Source organism: Cinclus cinclus, chromosome Z (assembly GCF_963662255.1).
Source record: "Cinclus cinclus chromosome Z, bCinCin1.1, whole genome shotgun sequence".
Taxonomy (NCBI): Eukaryota; Metazoa; Chordata; class Aves; order Passeriformes; family Cinclidae; genus Cinclus; species Cinclus cinclus.
In genome coordinates, this window is record NC_085084.1 from 50,177,660 (window position 1) to 50,201,023 (window position 23,364).

Here is a 23,364-nt window from a genome sequence, read left to right on the forward strand (position 1 = left end):
ACATAAGTATTTCTATGATGCCAAAATATGAATTTATAATTTATGTCATGGAGGAGGAAGACTAGTATCCCCCATACTGTATCCTGGACTGAATAGTTAATCACAGGCTTTGCTGAAACTTTAGGGAGGAGATTTTAACCTATATAACTGTCAAATAATAAAAATACTAATAAGCGTGGATGCATAATTTGCATCCATTTCATGGTAAAAGCAATACAATAGACAAAAGTATTATATTAAAATATACAAAAGTATTCAGAGAAACAGGAGCCAATACTGAAGACTTAAATACTCCTTTTCAGTGAGTGGCCATATTCCTGTAGTATCAGCTCATACTCCACCAATTTATTAGTGCAATTTGTCATGTGGCTATGTCAAGCGTGGTGAGATATTTTGCTTTGCTTTGGGGTTTTGGTTTTTCTCAGGGTTGAAATTTATGGTCCTGTTCCACCAGACTTGTGCAGAACAATACAGGAGCAACTAGCTCATGCAGGTGATCCAGCAGCTTATTCCCACAGAAGTGGTGGTCTGGATCACACTGTGCCTACCAGACGTTTTCCACGAGAAGGATTGAAGGGTCAACCGAAACTTTTGTGAAAGACAATACAAATCTTTAAACTAACAGCAAACTCTGGGAAAATACCCAGTCAAGCAAGCAACCAAGCAAGCAACAAACCCTAACGACCCAAAAAATTCCCACCCAACACAATACACCAGGATCAGTTCGGCGCACAGTTAGGGAGCCAAATCATGCGGCTGGCAGCCGGTGCTGCTGGAGCGGGCGGCGGCAGGCAGAACGCTGCGGGCAGAGCGCTGGCTTGGCTCCTGGCGAGGCGCGCTCGGCCGGGATGCGCGTCCCGCTCCGCGCTGCGCTGCTTGGGGGGGCACGGCGGGGCTGCCACACGCGCTTCTCCGCACGACACCCCTCCGAAGAAAAAAAGCGTTTCGGAAAATACTTCAGCTTTTTCAGAGATAGGTCATCCATAAGAACCTCGACATGTAAGGTAGAAGGAAAGAAGTTTCTAAAATTCCACATAAATCAGATGAAAAAACAAGGGGGTTAACTCTTCCCTCGTCGTTACCCCGTACCTTAGCCTCTTGGAGGGCACCTTTTGCATTGAGATAAGTTACACTGAGAAACATTCAGAACATAATTTATCAAAAAACTACGCACACTGGAACCAATGGATATCAGTTGAAGGAAATTGCAAATACTGGATGTTATTCATTTAACGGCAGAGGAACAGCAGATACATTTTATTTGTTTTTGTTTTTCTCTTAGAAAAAAAAAACCACAAACAAACAAACAAAAAAACCAACCCAAACAAAACAAGCAAACAAAAACCTGATTAGGAGGACATACTGGAAGGATAATTTACTCAACTCAGATGTACTGACAGCTTCTAAATTTACTGGAAGCAATCACAAGACTGGGATGTACTTGTATGTAGCACTGTTCAAATGTCTTAATGCATAATGGCAACCAAAAAGCACTCACAAGATATCCCGTTGCTTAAGATGGGAGGCTTACTAATTGTGAAAATCCTATGATGTTGCTATACGCAATCTTCTGTTCTACTGTCATGTGAGTACCAAGTTCAGATACCATTTGGAACTTGTTGAAACATCACAGAAAACCTGTCTTAGGCAGAAGAGACAGAGGAGAGCGACAATAAATATCTTCAGGCATACGGAAGTAAGCAATTGCAAACTGGGATAGACTAGTGCAAAGAATATTATGGACATGATAAAACATAGCAGTGGTTTCCAAATCTTTAGTGTCTTATGAGTAAGAATACCAAAGAAGCAAGGTATTGTATATATGTATATTTTATACCATCTTTTCTCCGTCTGTCAGTCTCACTTTTAATTTCCCGTGGCAGTAAGCAACATTAAAACATCTCACAGGCAATCAGTTGGTATGAGCCATGCACTGGAGAGTACTTGGACAGAGGAATATTAAATTAGTGCTATAGGGAGGCTTATCAGGAAGCATCTGACCAGAACTGGGTAACAGTATGCATAATATCTATGGATAATAATTACCTGTATGGACAATAAAGATTTCTGTCATCTACTGATAGTTGTTATTAGGATAAAATATTTATAAATGATGTTTCACATTTCAAAACAAAAGCCAACCATTATGGAATTGAGGTCTGGAAAGAAATTTCCTCATAGGTTTATTATCATGTAATTGTCCATAATGAGGTTCTTCTGACTTCCACTAAGTCATGAAACAAATGAGTAAAACAGTGTATAATGGCTACCTGCTGATGACCTATTCAGGACTAGATGGCTCATCCATTAAAAATCTGAAGACATTTATTCTGTAAAAATTTGAAATCCAGTTATATCAGTAGAGGTGGTACATACAAATTACAGGTATGGTCTGTGGGCTGTCTTTTCTCATTAAAAATGCAAAATTAAATGACAATTCTGCATTTGAGGTACATACTGTATTCATGCCTTTTATACTGAGCATACAAAACAGTTAAGAAATTTTAGTCCAACTTCTGCTGCAGACAGTTTTTATCAGAACAGTGTGCCCTCAGTTTTGGAGAGGATATTGATTCAATTTGCCTAAAGGTTGGAAACTCATTGACCTGTCTCTAACCTTTTTTGAAGATGTGATCCCTGGGGATGATTGCTGTGGATTTGGGCATGATGTACAAAACATCCAGCAAGTGTTTCTTGTGAGCTTTACTTACACTCACCTTCACTCCTTTGGACTCCAGCATTTAGAAGAAAACTGTAGTATTTATCCCAAACACCTGGATAATTATTTACTTGAAGTAACTCTCTTTTTTGTTACTTGTTTTCTCTGTACTTCAGCATTGACACTTTAGAAATCTTAACTGCATGTAATAGTAATTCATCTGGGACCAGAACAATACAGGTGAATACACAGATACACTTATATACATACACATGTGTATATACATACACATAAAATATAATCTATTCTTAGTAGCTGGAACCACCCGATTTTGACTAAAAGTCATTGATTGGAATAAAAAAATTTGCAAGTTGTATCATATACTAGTACAATATAGATCAATGTGGTAATCATACATTTTTAAAGTCATTATATGGATTTTAGTAATTAATTGTTTTTATGGTCTAAAAATTTATTGAATGTATTATTTTCCTGATTGTTTTATTCTCTTCTTTGTTTATTTTTAATTCCCTCATTGTCTTACTCTTTAGGGCAGACCTTACTTAAATAATTCTGTCAGTACATGTGGAAGCTTTTAGGAAAAAGCATATGAATTTAATAACAGATGTCAGCAGGTGCTGGTGAGGTATTAGACACAGAGCTATAAGATAGTGATGTGCCTTTCTGCCCACTACCAAGGCTAATACCAGATTCACAGCCGATTTAGCAACATTCCTAGATATAAGTAGCTTTAAATGGACGTGGCCAAAGGAAGTGGAGGTGTGGGATTCTGTTAGGAGTTTACGAATTCACAAAAACTAGAAGGTGCATCAGCGCATTCTGCTCTATTGTATGTCATCACTCTGGGGGCTACCGAAAGCTACGAGGGGACAGCTTTCCAGGGACTGGGCCTGAGGCAGGGGCTGGGGCGAATAGAGCTCACCGCAGCCGAGTATGGGCCACACGGGTGGCGTTCCGTGGGGTGCCCCAGCGCGTTCGTGCCGAGCGCACGGCTTTGCCTCCCCGGCAGGGAGTCAGGGCGCTCAACCTTCCGGGCGCCTGACGGTGTGCGTGGGTCCCGCTCTGCCTTCCCATTCCGGCCAAAGGTGGAAAAGGCATTTTCATCTCCTTACTCCCTCATTCCCTTCAGCCGGCCACATTTTTCGCCAGTCCCTGCCAAGCCAGCTCATCTCTCCTAGGATGGGAACAGAATAAAAAAAACCGTGCCCACGACTAAAAACAAAGGAAACGAAAGCAAACACGGCGTTAGGGAAGGCGCTGCCCGGCAGGACAAACCGGAGCACGCACAGCTCCTCGCAGCCATTTGGCGTGAGAATCGGTTCAGTCTCTTCCCGCACGTCCTCCTCCTCCGCCCTCCTCCTCCGCGGCAGGGCGGCCCTGGGGGCGGCCCTGGGCTCGGCTGTCCCGGCCGCTCGCCCCCACCGCGCCGCGGGGCGGAGAGAGAGCGGGAGCGGCGGCGGGAGACGGGCCGCCATATTCCTGCCGCACCACGCCCGCGGAGCCCAACCATTTAAAAGCCGGTCGAGCTCGACCCCTGCCAGTGCACTCGTTTCCTTTTCCGCTGCTCTGTCGGCAACGCGGGTCGGGCCGAACCGAGCGGAGCCGAACGAAACGGCGGCAGCTCCCTGACAGCGAGCTCCGCTTTCCCTCACCACCACCCTCCGCCTCCTGCTTGGAAGGGCGAGTGGCCGAGGCGGCGGGAAGGAGGAGCGGCCGCGGCGAAGCTCTTCCTGCCGGGCAGCGGCGGTCTCGCCCACCCCGCAGGAACCGGGCTCCCGCTCCGGGGGCGGGGAGCGGCGGGGAGATGTGTGCGTGTGCGGGGCGGGATTAGTGGGCATTACCGCTTCCACGGGGGGTGGGGTGGTCGCGTCGGAGGGCGGCGGGGGTGTCGGCGGCCGCCAGGGACGCTTGGGGACCGCGCAGGTTGCGGGCGGCGGCGAAGGAAGGGGAGCAGCGGGGCGAGGGGCGGCTTGGCTGGGTAGCGCTGCTGCTGCCGCGGTGGATGTTTCCATGTTGTTCGGTGCATGATTTAGAGGAGAGGAGGAGTTGGCAGCGGCGGGTGTCAGCGGCAGGGAGCGGGGATCCGCGCCGCCAGCGGCCCTGCCTTTCTTCTCGCCTCTCTGTGGCATCGAGGCTGCTCTGCCTGCGCGCCTGCCCTGCGGCGGCCCCCGGGCTCTCGGAGAGCGCCTGTGCCCCCCGGGGCCGGAGCGGCGGCGGGGTGCCTGTGTGTGAGTGTGCGTGCCGGTTTAGGGGGGGTGGGGGCTGTGTCTCAACCAGTTAGGAAGAATGACTCTGGAGTCCATCATGGCGTGCTGCCTGAGCGAGGAAGCCAAGGAAGCCCGGCGGATCAACGACGAGATCGAGCGGCAGCTGCGTCGGGACAAGCGGGACGCTCGCCGCGAGCTGAAGCTGCTGCTGCTGGGTGAGTGCGGGGCTTCCTCCGCTCGCCTCGGGCCGCTCGCCTCGGGCCGCCGCCGGCGCGCACGCCCCAGGTGCCGCCGGACTGCCGCCCGGGCATCGCCGCCGGCGCGCTCCGTGCCGGGGCGCTGGCAGCCGGCGGTGGGGACGGGGCGGCAGCGACAATGACTGCGGTGCCTCTGGACGCTCGCCGCCCCCGCCGCGGGGAGCCACAGGCCGATTCCCCGCCGCGGGGAGCGGGGCGTGTGTGCCCGCCCGCGGGCATCGTCGGCGGGTGGGTTCGGTGTGGAACGGGAAGCGGCCTTCCAAAATGGAGAGGGAACGGATGGCGGGTGGCGAGTGAGGGGGCTGCGGGACGAGGGGCAAACGTCGATGTGTGTGGGAGAGCGATGGTAGCGGAACGGATTAAAGAAGGGAGTCGCTGTGCCGGGCGAAGGTGGCGGGTGTGATATCTGCATTGTTCCGTGAGCTTCGGGAAGGTTGTTAGCTCACCGGTTGCATTTTTCTTGTGATTTTTATTTATCGAGGTGAAACTGGATAAGACGCTTGTGCACCGGTTTCTGTAAAGGAAAGGGAGCCGCAAAGGCCCAAATGCACATGCCAAACTGAGGGGTAACCTGAAGTGTGCAGGATGATTACAGGATCTTTAATACCGTTGGAATCCACCCACTGGTCAGGAAATAAAATTAACTGTATCATTTCTCCTTAATTAAAACGGAGGTTGCTGTTTGAGGGCTGCAAGTATGCAGAAGCGGCGTTTATCTGTAAAAAATTTGGCTTAGGTTAAAATAAGCCTTCCAAATTAAAATTTGCCTGCCTGTGTCCAGTGTGATGCACTGTTTTGCGTAGCTCCCTGGTAATAGTTCCTGCCTGGACTCACAGGCCTTTAAGTATTTTTGCACTACTGTCTGGTGTGTGGATGAGTGAGTATGTTCCAAATGGATGTGCGATGTTTGCGGGGGAGATTTTTTCCTTCGGCCATGTATATGGAAGTAGTGATTTATACTGGGGAAGTAAACTGCCTCTTCAGTGTGATAAGGCAAGTTGAAAGGAAAAGTTTGAACACGTTTTGGTGCTTCTATATGACTATGCTATTTCCTGAAGGTTATCTTCTGGATATGGAGAAGGTTGGGATCTCTAACTGGTGTGGAAGAGGAGTAGCACAGATGCAGCACTCACAGTAATAACGTTCTGTCACATTTTGGCCTGGTTGTGGTTTATGGCAGTGCACGGTGTGAATCTTCCAAGATTCACAAAGAAGATAAAATAGATTGCCCTCACTTAATATTGTGGATGTCTGAGTATCATTAATGACGGACACTTGCTTCAGTAGAGGCAGTTCATACATTTGACCTGTTACTGAGATCTAGATTTTTTCTGTATTTTCCTGATTTTTCTTACAGTAGTGCTAGAGGCTTCTCCCGGATTATCAGAAATGTATGAAATCCACTGAATGAGACTGATATATATTACCTAGAGAAGAAATTCAGAGATTCACTTCTACAGTTAGGAATGCAGAGCTTGAGCTGCTTTGCAAGGTCTTCCCTGTTACTATTAGTGTAGGTGGTGGTAGACTGGAGTCCAGTTATGGCATAGCTTTGGATCAGATAATGTGTGGTGATTTGCAGAAGAATGAGGGAGAAGCCAACCCACAGAAAGACTTGGAGAACTCTGTTGCGTTCCTGTATTAAAGATTTCTGCATTCATCATCAGTGCCAGCTATGAGTTCCAGTAGGCTTGTGAAAGTGGAGGCATGATGTACTAGAGATCTAGAGGAGTGAACTTTGGGCTGCGTGTACTTAACAGCACATCCATATACCTGGGTAATAAAACCAGTACAGAAATTGTTACTGTGCATGTGGGGGTTTTTTTTGTTTGTTTTTTTTTTTTTTGGTCTTTGTTTTGACAGCCTCTGTCATATGTTTGACTCAAAGTGTGTATGGACATATGGATTAACACATAATGATCTTGTATAGTGCAGTGTATGATGAATGATTCTTGGTGTCTTGGTATTGTGTAGACTCAAGTTTCAATTTCTGAAATAATTTTAGGGAAACTTCTTTCATGAGTGGGTTTACCTTAAGTACATTAGAGCAGGTTTTTTTTTTAGTCACTTTAATTGCTTCTCCAGCATAAGCAATTGCTCAGTTGATAAACTTGTTTGTATGGGTCATTCTCATGGTTATGAGACCGATTAAATAATTTTCAAATGAAAATACATTAATTAAAAATGGTGAGGCTGGTAGCATGAAAGCCATCTGAACATGCTTAAAGTCATCTGATTTTTTTTTTTAATACTGAATAGATATTTACTGTCCAATTTAATCTCTTTCTTCCTCATTTTTAGGGCGAAAATCGCTAGTGCTGCCTAATTTTGCGTAAACAGAAGCAAACATTCTTTTTTCTTAGTCCTACTCTCTTAAGTATTATGAGTCTGAAAAACCTAAGCACGTTAAGTGTTTTTAAATACAGGACTAAAGAATATCCTTGGACTTGTAAAGAGAATACTAGTGTAGTTCAAGCTGAGCCTAAGTGTCTATGCATGTTCTTCAGACTAGTTGGAAGTGCAAAGTGAAAAGTATCATGTATCAAGTTTTCAAGGCACAAACAAGTGCATCTGTGCTTGGTTGTTTTCTTATTACATTTGCTTAAAAATTAGATGTGCACACATAAAAATACACTTATGTAACAAACATAAAGAAAAAATTTGTCTTTTTGGTTCGGAGGAAAAGGTTTTTTTTTTCCTCCATAACTTGTGAAAGACACAGTGCCTTCTTGGAAACTTAGATTCCTCCTAACTGTGTCACTTACATACACATGGTACACTCTTTTAATGTGCTCATGGTATATTTTTGCTTTTCGTGAAATCAAAGAGTTTAAAATCTGAAGTAATTTGTGTAAAACTTTTACTGTGTGCTAAAATTATTTTTAAGCATTAGTTTAAAAACAAACACTCCTTTATTAAACATTAAAATACCAGTTTCAGGTAATTTTTGTACATAATTATTTGATTTTTTTTTTAAAACATGCTAGAACAGGATGAAGTATTTTTTTTTACAATTGTAATTGTGGAAAGCCAGAATCCATAAATATACCCTGAAGTGTATTACATAGTAGTAGTTTCAGCTAGTACAAGCACAACTTGGCTGAAGTGTTTCGGGACACTTTGGAACAAGTTCAGTCTTCCACCGAATTTGGTTTTAATCTGTATTTTTCAGACTCTTCTGGATGTCATTACTGCTGAACACTTGGTAAAAGCCTGTGATTGTTCTCCAGAGCTTACAGTTGTTAATATTCATCCATTGTTTGCTATTAGCTGTAAAAACACATTGTTTTTATAACAAGGAAAGCAAATGAAGAGGTGTTCTAATATTTTATATTTGCTATGACAATGTCTTCTGCATGCTTGTATTTTAAGCATGTATGTACATATTTATTTTTATGTAGTAAGAGCTATATACTTACATATATAATTTTTTGGTCGTACTCCCTTATATAATTTTTTCTTGCTGTCCATGTAAATTTTCCAGGGACTTGGAAAGCAGCATTTGGGCCTGTATGACAAGTTCTTGCCATAAACCATCATTCCTGGACGTAGTGTGACCGTAGACTATACATTATTATTGTACTTTATTTTCTCACTGGGCAATGCCTTGAGTATCTAAGAATAATCTGCAAGTGCTATGCTAGCTATGCCTATGTGCCTGTAAACTCTGGCCGTATTAGGCACTGGAGGTGTGTGTGACAGTGCTATTTTTTGCAGCTTATTGGTTGGTATTGTGTCACCTGTGAAGCATGTTTCTTCAAGAGTTAGGTGCTTCTTATGCTGAAGACAAGGAATGTGTCAGTGAAGACATGTGCCTTCATATAAGTATCCTTCTATTCTCCATGCTGTAGCACACAGAAAGTAGTTGGACGATAAGCCATTTGAATTGGCATGAACAGCAGTCATGTTTATGTTCATGCTTATGCCAAAAGATGCTTTTGGACACAAGGTGAATATTTCTTAAAGCTGTGTCAGCAGAGTTAGATGTTGAACATGCAGAACTTGGTGTATTCACAGAGAGGCAGACTTCATGTTCGATACCTTGAAGAGGAAATGAATCCTTTAAGCCAACAATGGCAGACTGTTGTTTCATATAACTTCTTCAAATGGGGAAACAAGCTTCCTTATTTTTCTTGTAACTTGTATATTTATCAGTCTGCCCTACTCACATTGGACACTTTCAAATAATTTTAGGTAATTGACACAGTACATATTAATTATTTGTTCATTTTACAGTAATAAACTTACCTCTTCATACATGTTGTAGCTAGATAGCTAGCTATCTCTTATTTAGCAGAAGCTCTTCCTAAAGAAATACAATTTCATTTTGGGTGTATAACACCTTGATGTGTTCTCATCTGCACAGATATGTCCATAAGAACATCTTTTTTTTTGTGGAGTAGGAAAACACAAATAATCATTTGAATATCAGTGTGATAATGTGAAGAACATATATTTAAAAATATTTAGGAATATTTATTTTTAGTGCACCACAAAAGGATACCTTGTGTGCAGCCATTGTTGCTCTTTTGTTTTTACTACTTGGTAAGTGATCTACACCCACCAAAGGTAATAGGAACTAGTGGGAGGTCTGAACAGTTTAAGAATTCAGGCTAATTTAACTTTATTTAAGTGTCAAAGGGCCAAGTGACCCCTAATTTGTGTGTTACACTGACAATACTGAATAAATGTAGGATGAAAAAAATCCATGCTGAGCTGAGAAATGTTTGAAGGATGAGCATTTGAGTGTGTGCTGCAAAATGATGAAATAATACTGCTATTTTAGTTGCTTCAAATTAATTTTGTTTTATGGTGGTAACAGCAATTTCATAGGGGAAAGCACTGCCTTGCAATCTCTGCAAAACTAATCACAGAGGTGTGAAATAAAGTAGGGTAGATGTCCAGTTAATGCTGGTTAGCTCTGTTGCAGTAATAGAATGCTATAAGTACAGTATTTTTTTCTATCTACTTCCTTAAGCCGAATAGTAGAAGACTGAAGAAAATCTGTTTTGTACACAAATGCAGCTGTGTATGAACAGCTGTTACTGGTGAAATTCACCTTTTATTTACTGTAATTATCAAACCTGGCAAGAACAAAAAGCAGGAAAGCAGGAGAAAACAAAGGAAGCATTAGCATTAGGAAGCACTAGGAAGCCATACACATGGTGTTGGCCAAAAAGAAGGAAGCATGCCACAAGTTTTAAATACTGTTAACTCTGTGCAAAGAAGTTAGATGTGTTCAAACTGGATGAGAGAAATCCAAGAGACACCAAAGATTTGGAAGTTAAAAGTTTTGAAAGTTACTGGGGGAATTCCAGGAATAGCACAAGTGTTTTTTCAGGCTAAACTGAAATTTAAATCTCAAATGTTCTGAAAGCACATTGTTCCCTCAATAAGTAGTGCTGATACTGAGACTAAACTGAGGCATGAATGTCTACAGATTTTTTCCTTTGTAAGCTTTCAAAGGGCAAATGACATGGAATTAAATAATTAATAATTAAGCTACCTAATTTGTACAGTCTACTTACTGTTTATTGGTAGTGCAGAGTTCTATCCCAGAACCCTGATGCAAATGCAGTTGCCAACAGAAAAGTGCTGTTGTTCATTCCGTTCTGCATTTGAGAAGGTGGTGTGGCTATTCCAGAAAGTAAAACCCCACTGAACAAGACTCCTCTGTCAATCCATTAAAGCAGAATCATCTAAAAAACTAACTGTAATGAAGTGTGTGATTTAGGTGAACCCCACTGTCTTGGTTCAGCTCATCTCTCTGGGGAAATCAGGTGGTGTGCAGTATGTGTGTTGCTTGAATAAGCAACAGAACAGTAGAAAGTTTATGAAAGTGGAAGCAACTAGTGATTCAGTAAATTGAAAAGATAAGGACTATATCACTATTGCCTCTGCACAGCTGAGCTGTGTATTGACAGCTTCCTTTGGGACCTTTGCTATTTGTAATTTAGATTGACCTGTGTATGGAAGAAGCATCTGTTAGGAATGAATGGGACTAGGTGGAGGTATGAATGAGACTCAGGGTACTGCCAGGGTCTGAGTCTGTTTGCCTCAGAGTACATGGGTAAGATTTCTAGTACATGGGTAAGATTTCTACCCAAGGCCCTGTTCTTATTTATCTGTGTCTTCTGTTTTGTTGAATGCCATTCTGGAGAATGCCATTGTGGGCCTGGTTGAAGTACTTTGGTACTAGGTCCCAGCTGCCAAAAGTCAATTGAAGGAGGATTTGTTTTTCCCAAGGAAATTGTGGAAAGGGCAGTTAAAGTTTGAAATATGTTACATTTCTTCCCTCTACCCCTAATCTTCTCTAAAGAGCTGAGTGCAGTTAGATCCTTAAGTCTTTTGAAGATGAATGAAATATACACCTCAGATCTTGGTAAGCATCACCAAATGTGGATCAGAATAGTGTTTGCTCAGGTAGGGTTAGCCACCTTTAAGTTAAATTCAAGGTAAGAGCACAGGTTTCTGTTCTGTAGGAACTTGGTTCATCATCACATTATCTGGATGTGAAAGAAAATCAACCTGTTTTGAGATCCTTTGTGTAAACAGGAATCAAGGTAGAAATTACTTATTTAGTTACTGTATAGCCGTGAAGGCAACCTAAAGAGATCCCATTCTTGAGCATACTTTTATAAGACAAGGTATAATGTAGTGGACATGTTTTAGGTACACTTTGAAACTATCCATTAGGATATTTATTATGGCACAGAAGAATAGTTTTGGTAGGGTGTCTATTGCTGTACCTGAGCTCACTAGGTACTTGTGTAAGTTTCTTGGTCTTTATCATCAGAGCAATGAACTAGCCAGTCTTTGTCAAAAATCCCTATACTGAATGAGAACATTTCTGTGAGTTAAGAAAACCTGGTATTATTTCCTTGTTCTGTAAACCCATCACAGGAGAGTTTTTAAGTCTTCAATGTTTATGTTCATTATCTTGCATATATTAGCAAATGTAGGAAAAGAATCCTGAAAGGTACTGCAGCCCATGTTACTTGGGTGAACAATGTCAAACAGAAGGCTTCTGAGACAGCTGCTAACTCAGAAGGTCAGAAAAACGCAAAACACATAGAAGCTGGAAAGGATGCCATCGTTCTTTATGCTTTTGAGAACTAATTAAACTTGGAAAACTCATGATCAAGTATGAAACTTATGTTTTGCTCTGATAATAGATTTGTGAATGTCAGTGCTTCTTAGTCTCATAGACTAGAGCAGCAAAAGCAATTGAAATTAAATGCTGAAAAATAAAAGACATCAATCATGTAGCTTGAATAGGTTCTTACACAGCTGTCCAGGTACTTGGAGGATCTGATGCTTGTGTTTTTGGAATGTGCTGTCTAGATGGTGTTGAAATGAAATGTTTATGTTGATAGTTAAAACCTTTCAGAGATGGTTTGTGAAAAGGAGCAACAAAAACAAACAAAAAACAAGCCCAAAATACTCTTTTGTAAAATTTATTTTAACTCAGTTAATCTTTTAAGAGGGAAAATTAATGATTCTTACAATACTGCTCACTTGTATTTCTGTTTGTTTGTTTTTAGAAAGAAAAAAGTAATAGCCTCGAAAATAGATGCTGTATAGTTTTGCTAGGGAGAAAAGCCCAAGAATAAAGGGCATATTCTTACCTGTATTTGAATAACTCTGTTAAATTCTCTTTTCCTTTTTAATTTCTTGTTTGTGTGTGAATAGAACCTGATGCTTAGAAGTGTGTTCATGCACAGCAACAATCTTCATACCACTTTAATCTCTTCTCTGTGACTGCCTGGTTTTTTGAGGGATGGTTATGATGTATGCACCTGGTCATCTTCAGCAGCGATCGGATTAGTAGTTAATCCTAGAGTGCAGGCCACCACATAGCTCTCTGACTGACTTGGCCTGTTATTAAAGGAGAAATTTAGAGATTTCAAAATCTGTTGATCTCATTACCATTGCCCCAGTCTATTAAGTCCTAAGTGATTTTTTGTGGGGGGCTTGATCTGGGAAGTTACAGGTGTTGCATGTAATCGCAAAAGGATTTAGTATAAAAGCCCTGTGACAAACACTTGAGAAACTTTTCTTAAACCCCCCTCCCCAGTTAGGGGAAACCTCTTTGGCAACATTGAAACTCAAGACAAGACTCGGGCAATAATTTAGTCTTTAGGTCATGGAACAGATATTCTTTAAACATTTGTTGAAACATTTGGAAGATGTGGAAGTGTTCTTTGTAGGGTCACCCAACAAGGCTTCAGGAAGGACTAACAGCCTGACTAATCTTGAGACCTTCTATGATGGAGTAACTGTATCAGTGGACAGAGGAAGAGGTAGAGATGTCATCTGTCTAGGGTTCTGTAAGGCCTTTTATAGAGTGTCCCCTCCCAACATTCTTACTGTTAAATTGAAGTGAAGGAATTTGGATGTATAGACTCTTTGATAAATGAACAGTTGTCATGCTGGCTGCATCCAAGGAGTTACGGTCAGTAGTTTAAGTTCAAGTGGAAATAGCAATGAGTGGCATCCCTCAAGGAATCATACTGTTTAATTCCTTCAGTATGACGTAAGCACTGGGAAGTTGCACCCTCAGCAGGTTCCCAGGTGACACCAATGTGAGAGGTACAGTTGGTACCTTTGGTGGGAGGTAAGTGGGCCTGTTGGAACCTCAGCAAGGTTTCAGCAGGACCAAGTCCAACATCCTGGGTGCATTACCTGTGGGCTGGGACAACCCTTCATCAGTACATCACAGGGGATGAATGGATTGAGAGTAGCCCTGGGCAGGAAGATGTGAGGGTTGCAAGATAATGAACATAAACATTGAAGACTTAAAAACTCTCCTGTGATGGGTTTACAGAACAAGGAAATAAAACCAAGTTTTCTTAACTCACAGAAATGTTCTCATTCAGTGTAGGGATTTTTGACAAAGACTATCATCACAGCAATGAACTAGCCAAAGACCAAGAAACTTACACAAGTACCATGATTGATGTCTTTATTTTTCAGCATTTACTTTCAACTGCTTTTGCTGTTAACTGACTATAACTGTCTTATTTAAAACAGTATTTCAGCCTACCAATCTAGACTGTAGGTATAGTGGCATTAATTGTATGTCACTGTGCTCAATAACTCAGGCTAGTTTTGTGGGTTTGGAAAGGTTTCTTTTTGTAGGTATTTATGATGGTTTTTTTTTTTTGTGTGTGTGTGTGTGTGTGTCTTTTGAGTGAGTGATATTTATTTTTTGAACCAAAATACATGATTGCACAAAATGCCAGGTGTGTTTGATAAGCTCTTTCTTTTTATAGTTTGGATTTTTTTTTCTGACTATCTAATGTCAGATAAATCATAAGAAGTAATATAACTGCACTGCCCATTTCTTAAAGTTCATTGTAATCATGAACATTACATTTATTATCAACTTCGAGGACAGAAAGAAAATATTCCAGTATCTTGGGGCTCAGTCTGGATAGTTCCATAGTTCAGTTCTAGCTTTGTAACTGCAGAATGGATTTTATGATCCTCTGTTTTTGTAGCTTGTTTTTGACTTTTTTTTTTCCAATTCAAGGTCAGTACTGAAATACATATCATGAAAATTGAACAGTAATATGTATATACTTTTTATTACAAGTATCTAAATTTTGCTAAGTACTGTGTTCAAGGAGTGTAACAGCATGGAGCCATGACGTTAAGCTATTCATGTTTAGGTGACTGCTATAACTTAAATACTTTTCTAAATAATTGCTTTTTAGGGTGGGTTTAGTCAGTGTTTGACAAGTTTATATTTAACAGTATTTGGATACACAGTATTGGCCTCTTTCTGTTTCATGGGTTATTCTAATATAGTCTTCAGCATCATATCATCATCATTGTTTACCAGTTCACTGTTTTGCATCGCAGTACTTTGACTGTACTGCAAGTACTGTCAGTAAAAATTTCATGTTCTTACTTGATCTCATGGGTGAAGATTTTTAAGGTGTTTTATAGTCTTAATATTGTTGGGTTCCTGTTTGGATGACAGTTATCTGTTGAGGACTTTTGCCTGTGTAGTTTACTACCTAACTGTTTAAACAACTCTTACTGAATGCATACTGTGTTGGTTTGTTGTTTGATCAGTTGCTTAGCAGATGCATAGCTCTTCAAAACCATTGACTTTGTACAGCTAACCGTCAGAATACTGGAACTCTATCGGTCTCTGTATGCAATCTCTTTCCCTCACCTGTTTTTCACCCTTTGGGTTTTCTTGGGTGATAGTACGGATCAAGAGTTTCAAGTCAGTACGCCTTCCTAGCCAGTCCTCCTAAAACCTTTGGAGCCTCTGTCTGACTTCCTGACTTGAATAAATCCTCTGTGTTGTTGGTCTTCAGTAGGCACTCTGTCATTGCAAATGTGGTCTGTGTTTCCCTAAAAGAAAAAAAAAAATTGAAAATTATGTGGGCGTTTTTCTGTGTTAATAAGTATTCTACAGCAACAGTTTTGTGAGGGACCAGTGTAGTTTGTCGTTACAAAAAAAAAGTGAGGTCTTGTGCAAAGCCCCAGAGGTTATAATTTTACTTTTTCTGTTAAAAAATGATTGATATTTCCTGTGTTTTTGGCATACCTATTTCAGTTTTCTTCTTCCTCTTATCCAGGCTGGTTTTAAGATTTTTTATTTTTTTTTTGTGTAATTGTGGCTGTCTAGGCTACTTCATAAAATGTTCTGAAATGACTCCCAGTTGTTCCTGTTTTAAATCTAAATCCAGTTATTTACACTTGTAATTATGTCAGATTTTTGCTAAAATAGCTCTAGTGAACACAGTTTGCTTAGAACATGCCTTTACTACTGTTGTTGGACTTCTTTCATTTACACTTAGCAAATGGCATACAGTCATAATCTTGTGCTCTTGCAGTTACTTTTGACTGTGGTTTTGACACATGCTCCTTAAGAGGCATTTCTGTATGGTGCTTTTCTGGTTTAGGAATCACAGTTTTCAAACTTGCAGAAATACCAAGGTAATTTGCTTGAGACCTTTAACATCAGTTACATGGCCTTAGGATATATTGTTTTCGAATTTCATGAAAGCACTAGAGGAGCCTTACTTGTTTGTCTGTCACATTGCCTGTGACTGTAACCTGGTATGGCATCAGCTTTTGTTTCAATTTTTTCGTATTAGAATTTAAACTAAAAATATAGAGACCACTGGCTGCCAGCCAATTCTGATGTAAAAAAGAAAGCCAACCACTGAAATTCGACTTAGGTAAATATTTTCTTTAGTTATACCTCCTTCTTCAAGTTGATATCTAAATATCAGCGATTCTGTGTGTTTATTGCCTGTCTAGAATATTTGTATAAGTAGTTCAACCTCTCCATTTTATTTGGTTATTCATTTAATTTTAATCCTTCGTCAGTTTTTCTGCTAAGTAAGTGCACTTCCCTGCCCATTCTCCCCTTCACTTTGAACAGTGCAAGGATACTCTGACCTCTCTGGTCAACCTGCATTTCAGAATGCTTTCTCTTGTAACAATGGAAATTGCCCAAATTCTGCAACTTCCATCTTCCACAGTAATCCAGGGACGAGTTCCCAGCCCGGAGCTGTGTTGTGCATTCTTTTCCTGTCCAGGAGTTTACCTCCAGGTTTTTCTGTTTTCCTTCTGGTATAGCGCAGTAATGTTTAGGCTGGGTGTCAAGATGATAAATGTTGGGTGTTGAGGTATTTATAATTTACAGGATTCAGAGTAATTTGTCTGATGGAGTATACTTCAGGCACATGTACCATATTGCTGTCATTATTTCTATTAAATAGTACTGAGCAGTCCCTTTAGGCTACTTGCAGGGTTTTGCTTGCATCCAAATAGAGTGCCCTGTAATGACATAAGAATCCCAGCTGTCTTTGCCTATGCCTCAACACCTGCAGGCTTCTCTTGTGTACTGCATGCACAGTTGTCATGGCTAGTCCACCTTGGGAGCACTGTCTGATTGTACAGACTGTACACCACAGCTTTTGTGTAAGGGTCAGTGTTTGGTGAATACTGGTAGCAGCTGCTTAGCTCTTACGTGAAATATGAAAACAGCTTTTTGTTGCACCTTGAGGAACACTGGCTCTGGAGGCCTGCTGTAAGGAGTTCTGCATCTTCTGCAGAGGAATTGGATTTATCCTTAGAAAGTGAGTACTTCTTGTTATCAAGGAAGAACTGACTGTTCCAGGACTTAACTACAGTTGGAGTAGTCTGGGATGCTTACAGGGTACTTTGTTCTACTTACCCCCATTTAGGTGTCAGACTTTTATGAAAAGATTTAATCTTCCAAAAATGAGAATTTGAGGCCCATAGGACCACTGCTTACCTGTGGGACTGTGTTTTCTTGTGTACCTATAGAGCTCAGAAAGTTATTACATAATTTTCAGATGTGTGTTAATACAGCTGAAACATGGTCAGGACTTGACACTGTACTGATGCAGATGCAACCTCTGGGGAAAAGGTTTCCTTATCAAGTAGAGAGAGCACTTAGCCCTCTTTTCCTTTTTCCTGATGGGCAGTGAGTCTGAGGTTAAGCTCACCAGTGCAAGAGAGACAGACGTGGAAATTCTGGAGGGATTCAAGCAAGGAGTGTCTAAGGCAATGAGGGGGCTTGAATACTCTAATTTGAGGAAATGCTGAGACAGCTAGGACTGTTCAGCCAGGAGAATAGATGACTCAGGGAAGGATCTTACTAATTTATGTAAGTACCCAAAGGGAACTTGCAAAGAAGACAAAGCCAGGCTCTTTTCGGTGATGCCTGGTGACAGCGCAAGAGGCAATGGACAGAGGCTTGAACACGGGAGATTCTGAGCATCTGGAAACACTTTTTGAGTGTGGGGATGACTGAGCATTGGCACCAGTTGCCCGGGAAAGTTGTAGCATATGCCTAATCATTTTATAAGTAGTACTAGACCACTGTGAGCACTTACCTAAGGGGAAATCAGTAAAATTTAGTTTTGCAGTTCAGAAGTCTTGGAATGGCAGTATGCCAGCATGCTTTCCCCAGAGCAGCCACCTGTGCAGCTTAAGTCTGTCTGGGAAGACAGCAAGGTAACTCCTTACCCTGGATTGTCGGCTGATACAGAGCTGTCTTTCAGCTGATCCCTGAACAGCTACAAGACTGGCACAGGCTGTAGCTTCAGGTAGTTGACTGTAGGCTGAGTGGCCTCTGGGCTTGATCCAGTGTTAGTGCTCCTGGTAATGTCGCAGCATTATGCATCATTATATAAGGTAGTTGTGGTTTTGGGGATTTGACACATTACTATAAACTAAGTTACACAGCAGGATGGAAGCCCTCCAACTTGGAAAAACACACTTTGGCAATGTCTTGAGACCACGTGTAAAGTAGATGCATGATACTAACTGTGCATGTGAGCCCAACTGTGCATGTGAGGTGAGTACCAAAGCATCCTGGTAAGTGGCACATGGATGTGATCACAGATTCAGTTGTTTTGGTGGTACTCAAAAATATGCTGTCTGCTGTCAGCAAATTCCCTTTGCAGAAGGCAAATTATTTCTAGATAAAGTAGCAGAAGGAAAAAGTCTTTTCTCCTACCCTCAAAATGCTTATCACTAGTAGAAGTGTGCTGCAAAGTCAGAAGATTATTTGCAAAGATGATTGTTAACTCTCGGTGTGTACCTTCATGAGGGAAAGAAATGGGTAAGACTTGTAATTCTCTACAAAGGTACTGTGCACCAAATATACATATTCTAAAATACATACAAATAACGTTTTAAAATAACCGGCCTGTCCAGTCAAGGTTGACAAGATTGAGAGTAAGTAGGAAGTGTGCGTACTGCCGGTCTCATGCCAGAGACTGCCATGCTCAGTCCAGGTACTGGAATAGCAGAGCAACCAGTACCTGCCTTGGCTTTACTGTATAAGCTGACAGGACTTTACTTTTAAGTATGTGGATGCCTGCTAGAGGGCCTGGTGGCTTCTCTTAGGGAACTTTTGGGAATGGTAGGCCAGATAGAGGCTTTTATGCAGAGAGGCACCCCCTTCTAAAGTAATAGTCCTATTCTGAAGTCGTTACTGCTTTCTTTAAGAATGCCCCTTCTAGCTAGTGCTTGAAGATGAACATGTACTCTGCAAGTTAAGTGATGTGGTACTACACATCTCCAGTGTCCCATCTCCAGTACGTTAAAGTATCTGCTGTCTTGATGTCCACTGATGGCTGTGATATCTGGGAAAGTGAAGCATGAGGGAGTCTGTGAGGCACACCTTAGCTGTGTCTGCCTTGGCTGTGCTTCAGGGAGAAAGGGAGATACTGGCCTGGTCTTTTGGTAAAACATCTCCTTCAGTACTGTTAGGGAGACATGGGCCATTTGTCAGGCTGCACTGGAATTGGAACCTTGGCCCATCTGTAGGTCTCAGTTTTAAAGAATGGTGCTCAGTGCTCCTATGGAAACTAGGTGCTGAAATCCATGAGGAGGGCTGGACCTTAGCAAATGAGTATGTAGTTGTGCTTGGCTTTTTGCTGTTACTTTCTGAAAATGTTACTTTCAATATTTTTGAAAAATGGATTCTTGGGTTTATTTTCCTCTTGTCATAATACTATATAGTGTTGGGAATTTGTTTGTTTGGTGTTGGATTTTGGTTGTCTTTGGAGCTCTCAACCTGTAGGATTTCTTTGCATCTTAACCTGTAAAATCAAATGATGGTAAGTTGTTTTCCAGGCTCTCCTGAGATAATTCCAGTAATGAGTGAGCTGTTTGGGGTACACTATTATCTTTTCTTTCTTTGTGAAAACTAATACATGGAAAGAGGGCAAAAGCCATTTGAATGCTGAATTATCTTTTTCCCTGTCCTTTCTTAATAGCCTGCTTTAAGTGTACAAAAGCCTTTGCCTCCTACAAAGATTTGCCTTTTAGTCTTATCTACTCCCCCTCAGAATAAGTTATGTATAAAAACAAGAACCATCAAAAGCAAAAATAAGAAAAAAAGAATACATCCTTAGAAAAAAACAAATCCCAAAAACTAAACAAGTTAACCCTCTTCCATGTTATGGTACCTTGAAATATGTCAGGTTTACAATTGTGAAATGTATTATAAATGAAATTGTAATGTACAAATGAAATTGTAATGAAATGTACAAATTTACAAAATTAATTGTAAATGAAATTTACAGTTTTGCAATTGTAAATTAACTGTAGATGAAAAAGAAACCTTCCTGCCATTCTTCCTTTTGACTCACCTTGTTAATGAATCCCCTTTCACAGAGAGGGGAAAAAAATGATTCTGTGATGAAGTTGTTTTGAAGCAGAGAACCTTCCTGAATAACTAGTGTTGCAAATTGTGAAGTTTATTGCTTTCACAGTAATCTTTTTCTCAATTTCAGGCAGCTCTTAAAGTCCATCAGCAAGCAAGGTATTTTTCTGATTCTGTATTGTGACATAAAAATCACCTAAGAGTATTTCCTCTTTATCTTAAATTAATGGTATCTCTGTAAGTATCTTGACCTGCTTGCTCTTCCCAGTAGTCTCTTTGTAATTATAGTGTTATGAATTACATTTCAGAATGATACTGGAAAAGACACCAAGCTTTATTCCTGGATCAATTAATGAATCCATACCATCATTTCTCAAACAAAATCATAATTTGGACTGATCTAGGCTTGGGTTTAGTTGAGTTTTTTTATTTTCTTCTTTCCAATTACTTTGTAATGCTTCTGATGCTGTAAATTACTAGGGAATGACAGCATATTGCCAATTTTGCTGGTTTTCTGTAATCCACTTCATCATTACACTTTGGATCATAATGCATGATTCTTTCCTAAATGCTAAGGCTTTAACTCAGGGATTTGTGGATTCTTATCTTACCTTCACACAATAGCTTTTCTTTTTGAAAAAGTGTCATACTGAAACTAAATTTTCAAGTAGGGAAAGTAGAAAGTCAGTAGTTGTTGCTTTCATAGGTGATGCTGCTTCCCCCTCTAGCACTGGGTACGGTTTCTGCACTGGGTGAGATAGAAAAGAAACTGAGGTACCAAGGAAGCAGATCTTAGTTTACACTGGACTGGAAATGCTTGCCTAGAAGTAATAAGTTTTTAATGTCTTAGCTAATGCTGCATAACTGTCTGAACTAAACTTCACATTTAAATATCTTGGAAGCATCTTGTTACAATTCTATAAAAAGTCTCTTATTTATAGAAGTTCCTTTTCATTCTTTATCATGTACAATCAGGTGCTTATGTTTTTGATGGCACCGGTAGTTTGTTTTTTTTTCTGAAAAACCTTACTGTGAAATGTATTTTAATGTTCTCTTTTATTTGATCTAACCTATGTAGTCATATTGGTATTTGGATGTAATTTTGACTAATATTTTTGAATGTGTACATGAAAGGTCCTGTCACTCTTAAACATCTGAAATTCATTAAATTATTTTCAGTACATCTAGCTTCTTTAGTTGCTGGTTTCTCAAACTGCAACTTTTCACATGCTTGGACACCTGATTGTTTGTTTTTCATCATGCCATACTGTCTAGGTGAAGAATCTGTTCGGAGAAATTGCAAGTTTCCTGGAGAGAGCTGTGACCTCTGCTAGCGAACTCTGAAGTACTTATCGACCCTTTAAGCTGATTTAGAAGCCCCAAGAGAACTGGGTGAATGAGTAAGCATGTGTGTAAATAGCTAGAACTGGCAGGATCAGAAACTTTGGATCAAGGGTGAGAGCAGGACCACTTTCCTTTCTTCATCTTATGATGCATCCTGTTTTTCAACACATGAATGTGCGATACATGGCAGTGTAGTTAGACATGAAGTTATCTTCCTTGAGAGGTTGAAACTGGAGGTTTGAACTGATTTGGCAAAACAAGAGAAGGTAATTAAAATTCTGTGTACTACTGTATGACTAAGCTAAGCAGAAAGCTGTTTGAAGTAGAAAGGGTTATTTTCTCCTGTAGTTGTATTTTGAAGCAGAGAAAATGTCCTCACACTTCATGTGAGGCTTGCTCTGGTAGACTGACTCCTCAGGTGAGCTGCTCTGGGGCTATTGCCATACTGCAAAGCCTTGGAGGTAAGGAACTCTGGAAGCATAAGTACAGTGCCAAAATGAAACATAAAAGATAGTAATTAACAAAATTGTAATCTCTAAAATGCTTACTAATACATTTGTTACATTGTCTTTGGTTTTATTAAGCAGGAGATGCATGAGAGTAGCAGTAGGTACTTGTTGCTTCTGTTGTGTATAGCAGTAGTATTGTGGAGTCATTTAGTTGTTCATGGGTTTTTTTGATCCTGACTGATAAATACTGGTGAGAAAAGCTTATACTATACATGGACAGACTTGTAATACCCCAGACAGACTTCTGCTGAACTGAACAGCATCCTAACTATAATCAGTGTGTGTACTTTGAATGGACATGTCAGATCATTAAGTTCCATGAAATAAACCTGTTGTCACCACAGTGGCTTCAGCAAGTAGAACAAAGTCGTATTGTAGAGAAACCAAAGATGTTTCAGATTGATTCTTGTTTATATTCTGCTGTCTTTTTGGGTGGTATGTGCACAAGAGTATTTGTAATAAGAGGGAATAGCTACATAGCAATGCAAATTTTCAAAATGCTGTCCACCCCCTAGCTGATCAGTCACTCTGTCGCCTCCATATAGTTAATAATTATTATCCCTGTGATGACAGGTGGAAGAGTGCAGACAAAGGCTATTTCTAAGTTAGCAAATACTGTGAACGAGAGTGGGTCTGTAGAGCAAAACAGTAGGTGCAGAGAAACTGATGTCCATGGTCAAGGGTGGTTTTTTTTTTTGTTTTGTTTTGGTTTCTTTTTTTTTTCTTTAGCCAGGTGTAATCTGATCCTAGGGATTAAATGCCTGTTCATGGTTAGAATGCATTAGTTGTGGTCCTTAACTTCAATTTTTACTGGTTACATTCTGAAGTAGTCCATGTTCTCACTTGGGGTACTTTGATAGCAATGGGAAAGAGCACAGTCAGTGAAGGAGCTGAGAATGTTTAAGCTAGGTTCAGAAGAACACTTTTGAATTAAACATTAGTACATGTCTACCCACAGGGACACTGGCAAATGGTTTCAGGTGGGAGCTTCACTATATCTACAGTTCAGTTGTTTACCTGGAGAGAAGGAGGCTCAGGGGTTCTCTACAAGTACCTGAAAGTGGGTGTAGCAAGGTGGGGATTAATCTCCCAACTAACAAGTAATAGTACAAGAGTAAATGGCCTCAAGTTGTGCTGGAGGAGATTTAGATTGGGTACCAGTAAAAATTTCTTCATGGGAAGCGTTGTCAAA

The 23,364-nt window shown here is 40.8% G+C and overlaps 1 protein-coding gene across 1 annotated transcript in view; it reads left to right on the plus strand.

The window, feature by feature from the left end:
* Positions 1 to 4,966: 4,966 nt before the first annotated feature.
* LOC134056145 (guanine nucleotide-binding protein G(q) subunit alpha) overlaps positions 4,967 to 23,364 on the plus strand; it is a 116,585-nt gene continuing 98,187 nt past the window's right edge. The window contains exon 1 of the mRNA XM_062512721.1: positions 4,967 to 5,102. Coding sequence (XP_062368705.1) covers positions 4,967 to 5,102 — 136 coding nt within the window. The remainder of the gene's footprint in view (positions 5,103 to 23,364) is intronic.